We start from the raw sequence: 17539 nt of genomic DNA on the forward strand, positions 1-17539 counted from the left end.
TACAAACAAACATACCTATGTAGCTACATATACTTTGTATGAGCGAAGAAGAAGATGAGACGTAGACGAACAAACGCTGTGGAATTTGTTTGGGGTAAAGTGAATGAACGAAAATATAAACATAAAATATGCGTGATCTTTTTTCTCTCTCCCCTTTAAGCTCCCCAACGAGGCGATCAAATAACTCAACAGTGTTTCGGTGCAAACAAAAACAACAAGCATATGACATTGTCAAAATAAAAACTAGTAGTAGCCAAGTCCACGACATGATGATAACAACAACAACAACTTCAACTATCAGTTTGTTTTTTTTGTTTGGAGATACCCCACTAAACAAACGTGCACGTATGAAAGTCACACGCTACTAAACAGTGGAGCAAAGTGTAAAAATATGTATGAATAACTTGAAAATAGTTCTGGAAGGTTTTGAAGTGGAGTGGTTGTTGACAGTAATACATAGAATACGAGTGAGACTAGAAGAAAAAAAGGGGAAACAAGAGAATACATTTGTTTAAATAAATTTGGAAAATTTATAGGTATAGAAAGATTAAGGCAAATGTCTTTTGGATGAGCATTTCCACTATAGGTTTCAATTTACTCCAGGAATTAACCTATCGTTAAGATTACTTTTTCCCAGTCCTCCAACTTTATAATTTTTGTCGAGGTTATTGATGGCTATATTTTTGAGTTTGCGGGGCTCAGTATTTCAGCTAACAACCCACTGTGCAAAACATACATACCTAAAACACACATATAATCATCAACATTCTCATTATAAACACCATCAGGCCACCAGGTTCAAAATGCAAAACTGATAACATATCATTTCTATATTTCATTCATACATTTGTTATGTTTTCGATAAAAAAAGCAAAATAACGCTTCATATTTTGCAATCTCATCGGAACTCCACACAACTAATAACAGTAGTAAATGAATGTGGTACGTCATTTCAATTTCGCGAAGCTTCTTTCCATTTAGTTTTGAACTATCATCGATCTACACAACACGTCAAACGAAATTCCAACAAAAATTCACACAAAATGCTATCAAAATTTTGTTTTGTTAATTCCCTTTTGTTCTAATTTGTTCTAAAATTTCTATATAAAACATTTGTTTTTGTTTATTTTTCTTGTTGTTGTTTTTTTATTAAAATCTTAATTTGTTAATCAGTAAATAGTAAAAAAATATATTTAAACGTATGTGTTTAGGTTCTTATAACTAAATTTCAACAAGTTTTAAGTAAATACCACCCTCCTGTGTTAGGAGAGCGTAACGCTTATCAAACTTGATGCTACTGACAGTCTTATCACAGCATTCTACGCGATGATGCTTCAAAAAGTGTATTAGACCCAATTTAACTTGTAGCAGGGCAAACGGTTGGGCAATACACTGATGGGGTCCAGCGCCGAATGGCAGATATGTCATGGGTTTATGAGATTTCTTTTGCTCCGGCGAAAAACGTTCCGGATCAAAGAGTTCGGGTTCGGGCCAATACTGGAAATGTAAGAAGAAAAAATATTGCAAAGTTGAAATTAGTTGGGAATAATAATTAGACTCAATTATATTTTTGGCAAGGGAAAACGTGACTTTCGGTTTTTAAAAGAAATATAAATATAATAAAATAAATGAAAATGTTACCTGTATTAAATTGGTTTAATTACCTTACCAAGTCCTGTGTAGAAAAAAGATTAAATAACTGCATCACCAATAAGACCATTAAGGATCCAGATTCCTTGAAAACCAATCAAACATTATTAAATAACAGGAACACAATTGATCTTCTCGACATGTCATCATACAATGTATTTCCTTTTTCGAGTTCCATGGTTGATCAAATCGGGTACCATCTTCAAATCAGCATTGTATAACATCGATGTATTCGAACGATTTTAAATACACCAATATCTTAAGAATATTAGGTTGTACGTGAATAAAAAGTAATGAAAAATCCTTCGAAGTTCGTCAAGAGATTTTCGTTAAATATTAAAGATTAATCAATTTTGTCGTAAAGTTCTACGTGACAAATATGTTAATTCAATTGGTAATGTGTGGACCCATACTTGTTAATGGTACGAATTAATAAAATAAAAAAAAAAACTTTTCACTGAAGGCAAAAGGTTATAAATATCCAAAATAAAGTACTGTCTACTTGTCATTAGCTAATAAGTTAGTTCCTTGCAAAAAGTTTTGATCAAAATATTCAAACAAGTGTGTCCTTGCAACTCTTTTCTAGTAAAAATGTTGTAAAATTGAAACCACTTGTATGTTAATGCAGCCTCTTTAATTCAGTTTGACGGGATATTTAAAAGTACCGCCGCACAATATGTCCGAAATTGTTTTTTTATCAAAAGTCTATATTTCTAAACGGATATAAATAGAGCTATAAAACTTGGAGATATTTGTCATATAGAGATCTTTTTTTTACGGTTATAACAGTAAGATTCCAAAATGTCAATTTTCAGCCAATTTGGTCCAAGCTGTGGGCAGAAACCTTAAAATGGGATATATATTGACAATTTGTTCGTGATAAAATTTTTGCGATTTTGAGTATTTTTAATGAAAATGGCATATTATATGTTCCGTTAATTCCAATACAACGGTATAACTAACGAAACTTTCATTTTTCTCCCTTAGCTAGCTTGCTTTTTAAAAAAAAAAATTAGCATTTTTGTCAAAAAATAGCTCTGTAACCCAAAACTTTTTAAAAATTTGTACAAAGTTTTACTGAACGCTGTTCGATAGCAAAAATGTCCAGTAAAAGAGAGATATTTGTTGACAGTTATTTGACTGCAACTTGTTGCTGGGAAAATTTGTAAGTTTTGGCCAGCTAACTTTTAATCAGCTGTTCAATGTAAACAACTTGAAATGTTAACATTTTTGACCAAGAAAATTTCATTATTTTACTTTTTTTTTAAATTCTGAAGCGTCGTGAATAGGATTATTGTTTTAAATCAGTAAAATGCAATTTTAAAATTTATGTTTTTGTTCCTTTTGGTTTAAAATATTAAGAAACAAAAACAATTTTTACACATTTTCGGAATCATCTGACTTTCTGGCAAGTTCTTACAAAATGTTGTTCGATAACTTTCTGCATTTTTGTCTTGTTTGAGAGAGTAACATTCACTGAGGGAAGTTGATGGAACTTGCTGAGTAATTATTGTTGGGAAAGTTATTATACAGACCTAATATTGAATTTGAAAACACTGGGCACCATTCCACAGTGGATCGATCCACTTGTATGGAGAAAGTGGCCAAAAATACAGCTTTGTGCTACTGCGAAGAGTGTTTTATGAAACCACAAGCGTGACATTCTTCCCCCTTTCCCCTCTGGAGGGGGTATACGGTAAGAATTGTTTTATGCTGTTAATACAAAATGACATGAACAAAGGTCCCGATTATCTTAAGATGACAAAATAGGCTTGGGGAAACAAAACAATATCCAAAACAACATAAAATCCAACCAATTTAGCGGATTAAAAAAATCAGTATTTTTGTTTGAAAATTGGTAAAATTTTTAATATAGATCATATAACGTTCTTCCTGGAAGGCGCGTACCGGAAGAAGATTTTTTCATCTTGCCACTGACGCCAATATTGTTAAAGTACGTGGTCAGATAACAGAGTTATACGCTAATATATCCATAGAAACCCTATTATACGGCAGCTTTAGTCAGCGACCGACCCACCATTTATAGTCTGGCACTAGATGGCAGCTGATTTTAATACTGAATAATCTTAAACCCATGACTTACTTTGGAAAATTATTCCCGGGGTGGGCACTGGCGGGCATCATGACTAAAACCTTAGGTCAAATAGGTATATGATCGAATTGACATTACAAAATACACTAAGAAAATATGCAGCTAACTAGAATTCCACAACACGCTGAAGCACTATTTTTTAATGAAAATTAAGCTTCTTCAAAATCCACTATAATATTTTGCTATTCATATTAGTTTCGCGATATTTTGAATATATTTACTTGCACTTAAATATAGGTTGTACTCACAACAAAAAATATTAGTCGAATGCTCCGACTTTTGAAGCTATTCTTAAGAAGATCGCGTTCGTATGAAACAAAAACTAATATATTTTTAAAAAGGTCCATGTCATAGCTGTCAGATTTGCCAGATGTTGTATCAAAATGTTGAAATTAATTTTTTTATTTTTGGGCCAATGGGGGCACGATGGGGCCAATGACAGGTTTTCGAGGCAAAAAATCACTGGGGCAAGCTAGACCTTCCAAATTTTGTACAGATGTTTATAATGGGCTTAGAAACTAATATGCCAAATATGGTTCATATCGGTTCATATATGCATATAGCTGCCGTATATATGTTCGCCCGATTTCAAGCAATTGATGGACCAAACACGCAAATTCTGCCCAATTTTTATGCGATTTGGAAAATACCACGGAATTAGGACTACAAATAAGTTTGCCAAGTTATATTGAAATCGGTTCAGATTTTGATATTGCTCCCATATATATTTTCGCCCGATTTTAGGCATTTGGTGCACCAATCCCGCTATGTATGTCCAATCTTGATGAAATTTGAAATGTGTGACGGATTTTGGTCTAGAAACATTTTTGGCAAATCATATTGAAATCGGTTCAGAATTGGATATAGCTCCCATATATATGTTCGCCCGATTTCAGGAAAATGATTGACCAAGCATGCAAATTCCATAAAATTACAATAAAATTTGGAAAATGTTACGGAATTCGGACTACAAATAAGTTTGTCAAGTTATATTGAAATCAATTCAGATATAGAAATAGCTCCCCTATATACATATGTTCAAATTTCATGGTTTTGTCTGTGGTTTGTTATAAGTTAATAAAAAAGGTTCCAAATTTAGTAAAAATCGGCTAAGATTCCGCCACAAAAGCCAAAGTTTGCGATATCTTTGAAATTATATATTATTATTATTATATACGTCTATTAAATTTTTCGGAAATCCAATTGGTAACATTAATGGGTTTCCGATTATTCGCCAACCAAAACATAAAAATGTCCATATTTTTAAGTATTACGAAATCTGAAATCAGATTTTTATGAAAAGGCGCAGATAGGCGCAGCTAATTTTTTCACAAAATGATAGTACACATTAATACATTTCACCACATATATATAATATCCTAGATCTACCTAGATCTCAAAAGTTATACTCCAGAGAACACATGGATAACAAAGCAAAATACTCAAAAAAAGACATAAAATCTTAACTCAAAAATACATTTACCACACATAACAATTTTATTATTTGTTAACACTATCTTAGTCCCAATTTACATTAGGCGAGTTTACTTGCGGCAATTGTCTGTTTGATGGAGAGAGGGGTGAGGCATATGGTAACCCTTTGCATCTCAGCCCCCTCTCTCACCTACAAACTGACAATTGCCGCAAGTAAACTCGCCTAATGTAAATTGGGACATATTTTACATACACATGTTTAAAAAATATAAAAATGTTGAAATGTTCTTTTTGGCGCCTAAAATGCTTTCACTACTTATTTATAATGAATCTCGGAAAATGATGCATAATAAAATATGTCACCATTGCCAGATCAGTATGTCGCTATGTGATGTTACCAGATTGATTTATTTTTTTTTATTTTTAGTGATTCAGAGTGTTGGCAATTGAAATCCGTTATTATTTTTTTTCAAATTGTTCACTTCAAAAATTGACTTTTTGCCTCGAAAACCTGCTATTGGCCCCATCGTGCAATGGGTGGATCCACTGTGCATTCGATGATTCTGCAACTTTAGGTCTATGTGAGTAATTTGGATGAAATAAGAGTGGTATTAAATTACCGGCTGAGCTGTTTACATACAGTCAACCAAAAAAAGTCTACATACACCCTATAAATCTCTAGTGTTAGGGGTAAGAAAAAATTTTTATGAAAATCCAAGTACATTGTTCTATTTCATATCCCGTTATACGGGATCTATGTTGACAATTTTTGTGGACACTGGGAACTTCAAAATACAGCTAGTTCGTTTAAAAATACTTATGTCCTCACAATACCGAAATCTAGTATTACCGTTATATGGCGATATAACAATGACCTATGATGACCTATGTTGCAAAATTTTGGTGGAGAAGTTTTGTGACCACTGTGAATATCAAATGTCCAACCACAGTTTGTTCGGCCAACAAATTAAGCTAAAATTCTCAAATTTCAGCCATTTTGGTAGGATAATGAAGCTAAAAACTTAAAAATACCGAAAATCGGGAGGTACCGTTCTATGGAGGCTATGTAAAGGTGTGGACCGATACGGACAAAATTCTGGGGGAAAGTTTTATACCCCTAAAGAAGACTACGTACCAAATTTCAGCCATTTTGGTAGGATAATGAAGCTAAAACCTTAAAAATACCGAAAATCGGGAGGTACCGTTATGTGGGGTCTATATCAAAACGTGGACCTATGTCCATAATTTTTATCGGAAAAGTTTTTTGTAAAGTGAAAACCCCACATAACAATTCAACCAATTTGGTTGGTAAGTTTAGCTAAAATATTCAAAATACCGAAACATTAAGAAGTACCGTTGCATGGGGACTATCCCAAAACGTGGACCGATCTTCCCAATTTGTTGCTCTCGACATTGTCAGTGAACTATAAGTATTTATGCCAAAATTCATCTGCCAACGCCAACTCATTTTATATTTGGCCACCGTTTACTTGAACTCTCGACATAGTGCAGCGTGCATCTCGGGAACTATGGACTTGCCCTCGAAAAAAATTACAATGACGTAACGGGGGCCGTACGAACATCCTGCTACAAAAAATTCCATAACTATTCGTGAGGTGTCACTAAACTGCACTTATTTAAATTTTGTGTGGGAGGTACATGAAGGATTGGGCCGATATAATCCATATGCAAATTTTGGTTCAATTCCGTTACTCCCTTCGAGAGTTATCGTGCGCACAAGTTTTGCAACAATTTTTGAACATTTGTGGGGGAGGTACCTGAAAGAGTGGACCTATATGGCCCATCTTCGAACTTAAATCAAATCTGGACAAAATATTTCGATACCTAAAATTTGAACCGAATCGATTGATCCGTTCGAGAGTTATCGTGCGCATCAGCCAGACAGACAGACAGACGGACATTGCTAGATCTGAAATTGTCTGAAACAGATATCGTACAAACATACTTGGGGTCTAAAACCAATATTTCGATGAGGCACATTTTTGGTAGTATCAAAGTGTAAATACCCTCTTTAGCCTAAAGGCTGAGGGTATAATAAAAACGATCGACGAAGTACAAGATTTTGATGTCCTTGTTAAGACCACAAAAACCAAAGAGATTGTAAGAAGGTGATCTTAAAGGCGAATTCCGGCCGTAGTCTTCATTTGCTGTCAAAATTTCTTGCGCGAAATATCCACAAAAGGTAGTAGAAAACTGTAAAATATTCTTCGGAAAGCTTAAATAAAGATGTTGTACACAGATATTTTTTATAGAACATTTTTTATTTATTTTGGATTAAAGATATGTTTTGACAGCAAATTATGTATGACATCAGTTTTTATTAGGTTTGTCTGGTTACACTAAAATTTTTAACAATTTGTAGCAATTGTTGCTGGAAGTCGTTTGTTAACACAAAAGTCCAGCAAAAGAGAGCGATTCGAGAGAGGGACATTAGTTGTGTCTTTTTACTTTTTCAGTAATAATTATTCAGTAACATGTTTTCAGACAGTAAGAGAGATTTTACTCTTTGATGCGAAAATAGAGGAAAAAGTAAAAAGACATCATTTAGTAAACTTTAGCAAGATAACAGTTGATGACCAAAACAAAAACATTGGCGCTAATGCATGAAAGAAAAACTAACTCCAAAGCAATGAAAAAGTTCTTCAATTGTAAGCAAAATAAATAGTAATAAATATATTAATAAAAGAATCAATAAATATAGCTGAATCGTAATATTTATAGTGTTTTCCACAAAAATAAGATAAACATTGAGCAGCTTACCATTAGCAAAGCATTAAAAAACAGCTGATCGAACTTGCTAAATGTTGCTGGGAAAAATTCTTTCAGCAACTTTTAGCAATTTCTCTGCAAACAACTGTCAAAATTGTTCTCTCACCTTGCTCTCTTTTACTGAACTTTTGTGTAAAAAGACAGCATTTAGTAACATTTCGTAATAATTATTACAAATTATCACGTAAAAAGACGCAGCTATTTTGACAGTTCTTTTACTGAGACTTTGCTAATTCTTGCTGGACAAATTTCTTCTAGCAAGCACTTGCAACTCTTCTTTTTCCTGCAAACAATAAACCAGCTGTTTGTTATTATTCGGAGATTTATGTTTGTGAAAATTTACACTAATTTTATTGTGGAAATAAGCAAGTCAATTGTTTTGTTGTTTTGGAGAACCAAATTGCAATATGGAAAGTTTATTTTTTCGGGTCAGTTTCTTTTTTATTTTTAATTAAATACCTACAGCATTTTGCTTGTTTGGTTCGTGTAATGTCGGACTAATTGTTCTGTTTTGGCAAATCAGCTGATTGTTTGCTGGGAAGTTGTCCGTTTACTTTTTACATTTTACTTGCAAAGAGAATGAAAACTCTACTCTCCGAGAAAGTTCTTGCTGGACAATTCTTGCTGGGAAAGTAACCAGACAGACCTATTATTGTATCACCTTCATTCTTGCACCAAGACAAAAACATATGATTAGTCTTATGCGATACGCTGAAACTTGCATTAAAACTTTCCCATTTCATATGGGGTTCTTAAATCAAGTTACCCACTACAGCGAATTAACCTTTAACTTTGGAGGTGAAAATGTAGGACGTACTTTTTGACGTGGTGGTAAATTTTACCCATATACATATTTGTAAATATTTCTTTATATATTTTCTATTTTTTTTATATTTTGCATTTTTTGCATGATATTGTGTCAGCAAATAATAAAATAATATCAAATCAAACCACACTCTTTGTTTATATAGAAAAGTAGGCTCTACATTTCACAGACCTTTTTTTAATCCAACAAAAAAAAAAACATATTTTATTTTTAGAAGAAATAAATAGTATAACAATACTTAAAAACGTAAAATTGCATTTTTTGACTGTCTTGCCTACATATTTAATAAAAATACAGAGATCATTCAAAAACACACGGTTTTAAAAAATCTGCAGGGTACCAAATAGTTGAATTATCATTCATAGTGATCGTACACATACATATGGGTATGCTGCAACCCCTTTACATTCCTTTATTGGAACTGAAACAGGTATGTGTAGTTTTTTTTTATGCCTACTAAGCATATATAACATATTTTCGAGTCTCTGGGATATATTTTGGATGGTGCTATTGAGTCCTTGCCCAAGATCCTAGTAATAATTTAACGTTAGTAGCCTTTGGTTATGTTGAATTTGGGATCGACCATCACCGTCAACGTTACTGAACTTTTCGTCCTCTTCTAGCAATTACCTTATTATAGGAACACTGATTTGCTGTGAAAATGGATTAATTGAAAATGCAGAATATATAATTCATATGCCGAGTTTGACGTGTGGTCAAAACTTTTCCATGAAATTCATACGTCGTATTGGACGTGGGGTAATTTTTTTACATAGGATACTTACGTTAGTTTGGAGGTGGAGGTAAAATATTTTCTATGCCACAGTGACAAGAACTTGGACGTGGGGTAATGTTTACACCATCGTAAGCATATCTCCTCACTTGCTAGTCATATGAAACCAAAACATTACTGCCTACTTACGTTAAGGAAATATGAAGATACAGAGAAAATAAGACCGATCGCTCAAATCATTTGAAAGTAATTAACAAAGTATGATCGAAGGGGTAAAATTTACCCCCACCTCCACAGTTAAAGGTTAATAAAATTACTCTAGTATGGAACTCGACCTAAGATCGCATAATTTCATGAAATTTATTTCGCCGTGTGGCAGGGGGCCAATCTATTCATTAGCTTTCGAGCTAGAGTTGCCATCGGTTTCAAAATATCATTACAAAACGCAATAAATATTTTCCATCCAATGTGCATATCTCCGGCAATATAATTCCGATTATTACGAAATAAAAATTATTTCGATTTTCTGAAATCTAAAGTGGGGGGGCCAACCCTTAATTCCACACACACTTTCGTTCATTATGCCGATGCTGCCACGTTGTTAAATAAACGTAAATATCGTAAAATATTGCTGCAATTTATTTATGGTTATGTCAAATAATAATGAGAAGTCTCCCTTGTCCCTTCGGGGATGTTGTGGGAACATATGTCAAATAATCCACCAAAAGATGAAAGAAAAAGGTTCGTTGAACTTTTATTTCAGTCTTGGAACTATTTGGAACGAAGGAAACAAAAAGAACGATGAAAAGATTCGGTGAACTATATCGGTCTCGGAACTATGTTAAGGAACTAGTTCCTTTTGGGTATAGGAACTAGAAAGATCGATCCGCTTTTTTATAATTATTAAGTTCGTCCTTGGGTCAAAAAATTATTTCTGCAAAATTACACATATTAAAATTAAAATAATATTTTTTTTCGATCAAACTTTTTCATGCACTTTTCCGGTGAAATAGTTCTCTATTTAGAAAATTATTGCAAGACACACCTGATAGCAGGTGCATCCATCGCCTTTCTTTTTTATTTCAAATGTAATAAGAACATTTATACGAGTTGCAGCCGACAAGTCAATTTCCTACTGGGTCTATTCTATTTCATATGAAGTTAATTAAATTTACAGCTATAAAAATAAAAAAAGTATAAAAAAATACACCTAAAATAACTGAAAAAGAAATTAAAAATTATTTTTTATGTTTTGAAATTCACGTTTCCCGAATATTAAAATGTTAAATACGAAAACAACTTTGTTTGCAAAATTAACTGTCAAACAATAGCTTTGTTGGTTGGCATTTATCCGTCCGTCAACTCACCTGAGGATCATAATGTAAAGCTAAATTTGATATGTACACAGGCATGCCTCTTCTGGCCATGCATTCAGCATTTGGACGGAATGATACAAATCTTTTGCGATTCAATGGAGTGCATTCTCTTTCCAAAAATGGCACAATCGGATATTTGCGTAGCGTTTCATCTACGACCATACCCAAATATGTCATACGTTCAACATGTTCGTAATCCAGTTCATTACCATGCAACTCATTGAGAGTTGCGACTATTTCTAAATGCAAACGTTCCTGTAATTTGGGATGACGCGCCAACTCGTATAGGGCAAATGCAAGGGTTGCTGAGGACGTTTGTATTCCAGCCAGCTGGAAAACTGCCGCCTGGGCAACTAAATACTCTTGATGATGGGCAAAATGGGATTTGTCGTTATTCAGTTCGGCTTCCTTTTTGAATGTCAACAGAGTTTCGATGAGATCATTGCGCATGATGCCGTTACGCTCACGTTCCTCTAAGACGCCAATAACTAAACGGCGTATAAATTCGGTATGTTCAGAGGTAAACAGTTGGGGACGTAGAAATTTCACTAACTTGGGTATTATAAAGATAAGGCAAAGATCAACGGCTCGGCGATACGAGATGACAAACATTTCACGACTATGGCCACCCAACTGAGAGCGCATTGTGTTGCGTAGTGAATAACTTTTCAGGCCGAATGCAATGCTTGCGATCATATCGGTGTTGTAGAGGTCACATACGTCCTTGATCTGTATTATGGGTCCATCGCTGTTGTTTTGTTTCATATCTTTGGTTAGCTTAGCTAAATACGTCTCTAAGTCATAGCCAATCTATTGTTGTGGAAGAAGGTGACGTGGAAGAGATGCCAAAAAATGTATGACATGATAAAAAAGGGGAAGATAAGAAAAGGAAGAATAAAAAATATGTTTGTGTGTGTATTACTGTTGTTGTTTGATGGTGACAGCGTATGGAAGGGATGAAAGAGTAGTGCAAAAAACATAACAACAGAGAGTCATGCATTATGAGAGATGAAACTAAAAATACTTGGAGGTTGTTTACACTGTCTATCAATGTCATATGTGCTGAAATGTTCCATCATTATACAGTCGCTAATGTGTGTAATATTGGGGATTTTCCATACGCCATTTACTGTTTGCATCCACACGAGCAAAAATTCAGTGAAAGTACGTCTCCAAATTGTCTGCGAGGGTAGATATGGAATGTTTTTTTATTTCGGGTCATATGACATTGATAGCTAGTGTAAACTACCTTTTAGTGAGAGAAGAAGAAGCGCGAAATAGCTTTATGATGCCAACAGAGATGCCACATGTTGTATTGTACTCTTGTCGTACCTCTTCCATCAATGAAAACATTTGCCTCAGCTTTCCTGTGGAGAAAACTGGCGACATTTTTGTCCTTATATCACGCCACTCTGGATTCCGCGCAAAAAATAAATTCAAAGCTCCCATTTTATCCTGGTGCCGATCACATTTCGAAAAACGATGAGAAAAATTCACAAAATCTTCGACCAAAACTTGTCGTATCACTTGCAGATCACGCAACAACAATGCCGGTTGATGAAATAAATAAATTCCGACTAAAGGTTCACGCACAAAACGCTCATTGAAATAGCAGTCGCGCAGCTGCAGTGCAAAGGAATTTTGCATTTTGAGGACATCTTTGAGATTGCCCAGCAAGTAGTGGGGCCGCACGAATTTAACACGTCTACGCTGCCAGTAAACATAAGTACGACGGGACCAAACGAATACCGCAGTTAATATGGTAATAACAATCAGGAGAATCGTAGTGGCATCTACCATGGCCACCACCAAACGTCAATGACGAAAATGTTATTACAACGAAACGACGACAACAACAACTTCCGAACAACAATTTAGAGAGACAAACATAAATGTTGTAATAAAAACAAAGAAAGCACAATAGGTTTTTTGGTATTTTTGTTGTTGGGCTTTTTGTGCACTTCCTCTTTTTTGTTCACTTTGTTTTCTATTTTTTTTCTTAATTCACGATCAAATTTTCTTTTGTTGTTGCTTTTGCTTCTTGTTTTTATATGCTTTACGCTATTGAAACAACAATTCTACAAAACGTAAAACACAAAGCGTAAAAATGTTGAAAGAATAAAAAAGTAAAACACACACAAAACGGCTCGCGTACTGCAACGAAGCACAACTGACAAAATTATTATTTTTTATTAATAAATAATAAGAACGTCTGGTTTAAAACTGCGAACCGCGCAGACTGTCAATTCTCTTCTGAAATTTGACAAACAATTGCGGTGGCTATGGAGCGAGCGAGCGCTTACGTACGACAGACATACTCAACGTACACGTCACAATGCCGCCGTCGTCAACAACGTTTTTTATAGTAGAGTAAAACAACAAGCATCGTCGGTCGGTCGGCCGAGACTAATGTGGGGGCTGAGCACAGCCAACAAATACCACCACTACACGACCGACCACAAAACAAAATCTGAAATAATAATATCAACAGCAACAACAACACGCATACCACCGGCAATATACAGCTCCTCAACGAAACTTTATCAATTGAAAGTTCGCACATTCGCTCACCGACTTTCAGTAGAATAAACAATTTTGCAGATACATACGTTCTCTGCACTCTCATTTGAATAAAAACCGGTCGTGTTTTGGATCAATAGCGGAGACAAGAATAAATGCTCTTGTTCGATAACAGATGCGAAAATATGGAGACTTGCAATAAGAAAGAGGTTATACAAACAATACAATTGTGACCAAGATCGTAAATAAAATGTCAAAATTCTTATTTAAGGGTTCAAAGGTTATACAAACAATTTCTAAAAATGAAAAAAAAATCTTAACATTATACGGATCGGAATTAATAAAATGTTCGTGCTGTATATTATGAGTAGACATCGGATTTTGCATATTTTTTATTAATAAAGATACGAAAATTCTGATTGGACCAAAATTCGTTTTGAAGAAAACTGAATGCAACGACGGGCTCATATTTTTTATTTTTTTATACCCTACACCACTATGTGGGGAGGGTATTATAAGTTGGTTTTGCCCAAAAAGTTTGTAACGCATCGAAATAATGGTCTTAGACCCATACTTATATATTTTCCGAAAATGATTGTCTCGACGAGCTGAGTCGATCTGGCTATGTGTGTCCGTCCGTCCGTCTGTCCATCTAAACCCGGAGGGGAAGAAGCCTATTGATTTTGGTGATGGTCGGACAATATTTAGGGGTCGGAATGGGCAACTTATTTGGAGAAAAAGTCAACGTATTTTTCCAAAGCAAATATCTCAGCTTCCGTAAGGGGTATATCAAAAGCAAAACCTGCTAATGAAAGTAGGAAATATCACCTTTGCAACGATGTAACGTAGGTTGTCGTAGGTGGTCAAACAACGAAGATATCGCAATAGCCGTTAATAGCACACAACTTTTCATTTCTGCGATTTTAGTAATAATGATTTTAGTAATAGATTCGCACTTATCCGTCTGGCCATGTCTTTGTGAAAACAAAGTACAGGTCACATTTATTGACCAATTCGCATAAAAATTGAAGATTTTTTCGCCCGAGGGCGATCCCTATTTATTTTGGTAAGAATCGATTCAGATTTGGATATTGTTCCCATATATACAGTATAATCTCGATAATCCGTACACCACAGTTTTCGACGGTGACCGAATTATCAAATTGTCCGGATTAACGAATAGTAAAGAAAATAAATTATTTTCTATGGTTAAATCACTCGTGGTAGTTATATAATAATACTTTTTATACCCTCAGCTATTATGCTAACGAGGGTATATACACTTCCATACGGGCAAAATGTGCCTCATCGAAATAATGGTTTTAGACCCCGAACGAAATGCGTTTCAGACAATTTGGAGTCGATTGAGCAATATCCGTCCGTTTGTCTGGCTGGCTGGAGCGCACAATAACACTCGAACGGATCAACCGATTCGGTCCAAAATTTGGCTTTCGTAATATTTTACCCAAACTTAGTTTAAGTTCGAAGATGGGCTATATCGGTCCACTCCTTCCGGTAGCTCCACCACAAAAGTTCGAAAATGTTCGGAAAATTTGTGCGCGCATTAACTCTTGAAGGGAGTAAACGAATTAGTCCATACTTTGCCCATCGTGAAACGTGTGCAGGCTTAGATAAGATTTCAATATGGACTCAATCGGTCCACTCCTTCGGGTACCTTCCAAACAAAATTTCAGAAAAGTTCAGTTTAGGGCCATCTCTCGAATCGCTTTGATTTTTGTTTTAGCAACTTGTATTCACGGCCCCCCATACGACGATACAAGTTTTATCATGGGCAAGTCCATACTTCCTGAGAAAACAGCCTGAAAGTTAAAAAAACCCGCATGACACCGTGCGTAGAGGTTGGAGCGCAAGATAACTCTCGAACGGATCTGCAGATTCGGTCCAAACTTTGGTCTTCGTAATATTTTGTCCAAACTTAGTTTAGTTTCGAAGATAAGCCATATCGGTCCACTCCTTCGGATACCTCGCCCACAAAAGTTCAAAAATGTTCGGAAAAATTGTGCGCACGATAATTTTTGAAGGGAGTGACCGATTTGGTCTATACTTCACACACCCCAATATATCTATCAGATATAGATCAGGTTCGAATATGGACTATATTTATGAACTCCTTCGGGTACCTCCCACACAAAATTTTCGATAAGTTCACTTTAAGACCTGCTCTCGAATAACTTTGATTTTTGTTGAAGCAACTTGCATTCGCCTCAATTACGGCAGTGAAAGTTTTTTTAGGGGCGAGTACATACTTCATGAGAAAACAGACCGAAAGTTGTAAAAAAACCCCTATGGCACAATATGTAGTGGCTGGAGAGCTCGAACCGAATACCGCGTTCGTCCACACTTTGGATATTGTAATATTACTTCGAATATTAGATGAAATTCGAATGTGGTGCTTATAGGTCAACACCTTTCGGTACCTCCCCCACAAAAGTTCGAAAATATTCGCTAAAATGGTACGGGCGATTTCTCATAGACGTAGCAACCCATTTGGTCCAAACTTTGGATCTCTAAATATTGTCGAAACTTAGTTTACGTTCAAATTTGGGCCCTATCTGTCCAATCCTTGTGGTACCACCCACACAAATGTTCAACAGTTTTGTGTGGTTGGAGGATCCTTTGGACATTTTTACCGAAGGTTTTCCTAGTGGCCCTGTTTACAGCGATATTATGTTTTTCGTAGGCTAGGGCGATACAAATGCCCTATCTATCCTTTAATCCTATCCATACTTTTGTCAGTTCGTACGCCCAACGTTTTGAAAAAGTATTTTGGGAAAAAAGTATTCCAATCCACACAGGCTGAAGGTATATCTCTGTCGGCAAAGCCAACTCATACTTGTTTTTATTTTATGTTTGTTTAATATTATTAGCACAGTTATATTACTAACCAACCTTTGTTAAAATTTATTCGATTACAGATAAATAATAAAAAATCCTAAATATATATATTTTTTTGTCTAACCAAATTTTGGGCTTTTAGAGAAAAATGGCACAGAAACAAAATGTTACCATTTTTTTCGTTTTTATGCTTGTTGCACCAGTACCTCCCACACACAATTTCAAAAATTTTAACACAAAGACATTAATGATAAATATCGAAAAAAAATCAAATTTGTAAAACAGCTTGTCTTCGCGATAACTAGATACTGAATAACCAAATGTGGGTACCGTTATTTGTCCACCTTCTGATAAATGCATTTTTAAATGATGGGTTTTTGCTTGAAATTGGTTAAATTTAGTTACGCATTTGTCTGGGAACTAAATATATTAAAATATGAATCATGGCAATTTTTTGCAAAGATGAGTTTTACCTTCGGAGGCACTAAAATACAAATTATAGCTAAATCGGCGTATTGGACATACCCTCCGAAAGACCCCAGATGCTATTCCAAGTTCAGCTCTGGAATGGAATGCCCAAGGAGCAAAGCGCACTGGCCAACCAAAGAATACTTGGTGAAGAACATTGTATGCAGGCCTGAAGAAGAAATAAACAAGGAAATGTGTGTAAATCGCGAAATCCTCAAAATCACATTATGTGTAGCATCGTCTACAGTTTAGTGTGCAAAAAACTGTATAAGGCTTATAATTTGCACAAAGTGCATGTACAAATTATTTTTACATACTTTTGTATAGATTGCGCTGTTGGGTAACTACAAATAATATTGAGAACTATTTTAAATTATCAGTTCCCAGCAGCATTGAAATATAATCAGTTCACTACCTCTAGACATTTTATTTACATAATTGTTTTAAGCTATAAATATTAATGTAGCCCAGCTAAAAATATCAATGTACTCAGTGCCATAGTGATACACTTCAAGCAGTTGGATGAGCATTGATAATAAAGACATTGCCCAAGTGATAATGGACTCAGCAAGGGAACAGATTCTTATAGTGATAAGAGCATAGAATAAAAAGCATTTTACACTTGCAGCTAAAACAAGAATTTTCGCTGCTTACGTCATTTATTTGACAGATATTGTATAGACTCATAATAATCTCCACAGAAAACCCGAATAAATCAGCGATATTTTCAAAAACATTTTTCTCAAATTTTTCAATGTTTGCAGTAGCCGTTT

The 17539-nt window shown here is 34.9% G+C and overlaps 1 protein-coding gene across 1 annotated transcript; it reads right to left on the reverse strand.

Annotated features, from left to right (window-relative positions):
• Positions 1-1112: 1112 nt before the first annotated feature.
• Positions 1113-13362, reverse strand: Cyp6v1 (Cytochrome P450 6v1). The gene is made up of 3 exons (XM_073977559.1): positions 12255-13362; positions 10914-11732; positions 1113-1497 (listed from the first exon to the last, which is right to left on the reverse strand). The coding sequence occupies exons 1-3, from the start codon at positions 12720-12722 to the stop codon at positions 1222-1224; spliced, it is 1563 nt and encodes a 520-aa protein (XP_073833660.1). The 5' UTR covers positions 12723-13362; the 3' UTR covers positions 1113-1221.
• Between the last annotated feature and the right edge of the window lie 4177 nt (positions 13363-17539).

The sequence above is a fragment of the Musca autumnalis genome, unplaced genomic scaffold (assembly GCF_047663935.1).
Source record: "Musca autumnalis isolate F117 unplaced genomic scaffold, ASM4766393v1 scaffold_3, whole genome shotgun sequence".
In the NCBI taxonomy this organism is placed as follows: Eukaryota; Metazoa; Arthropoda; class Insecta; order Diptera; family Muscidae; genus Musca; species Musca autumnalis.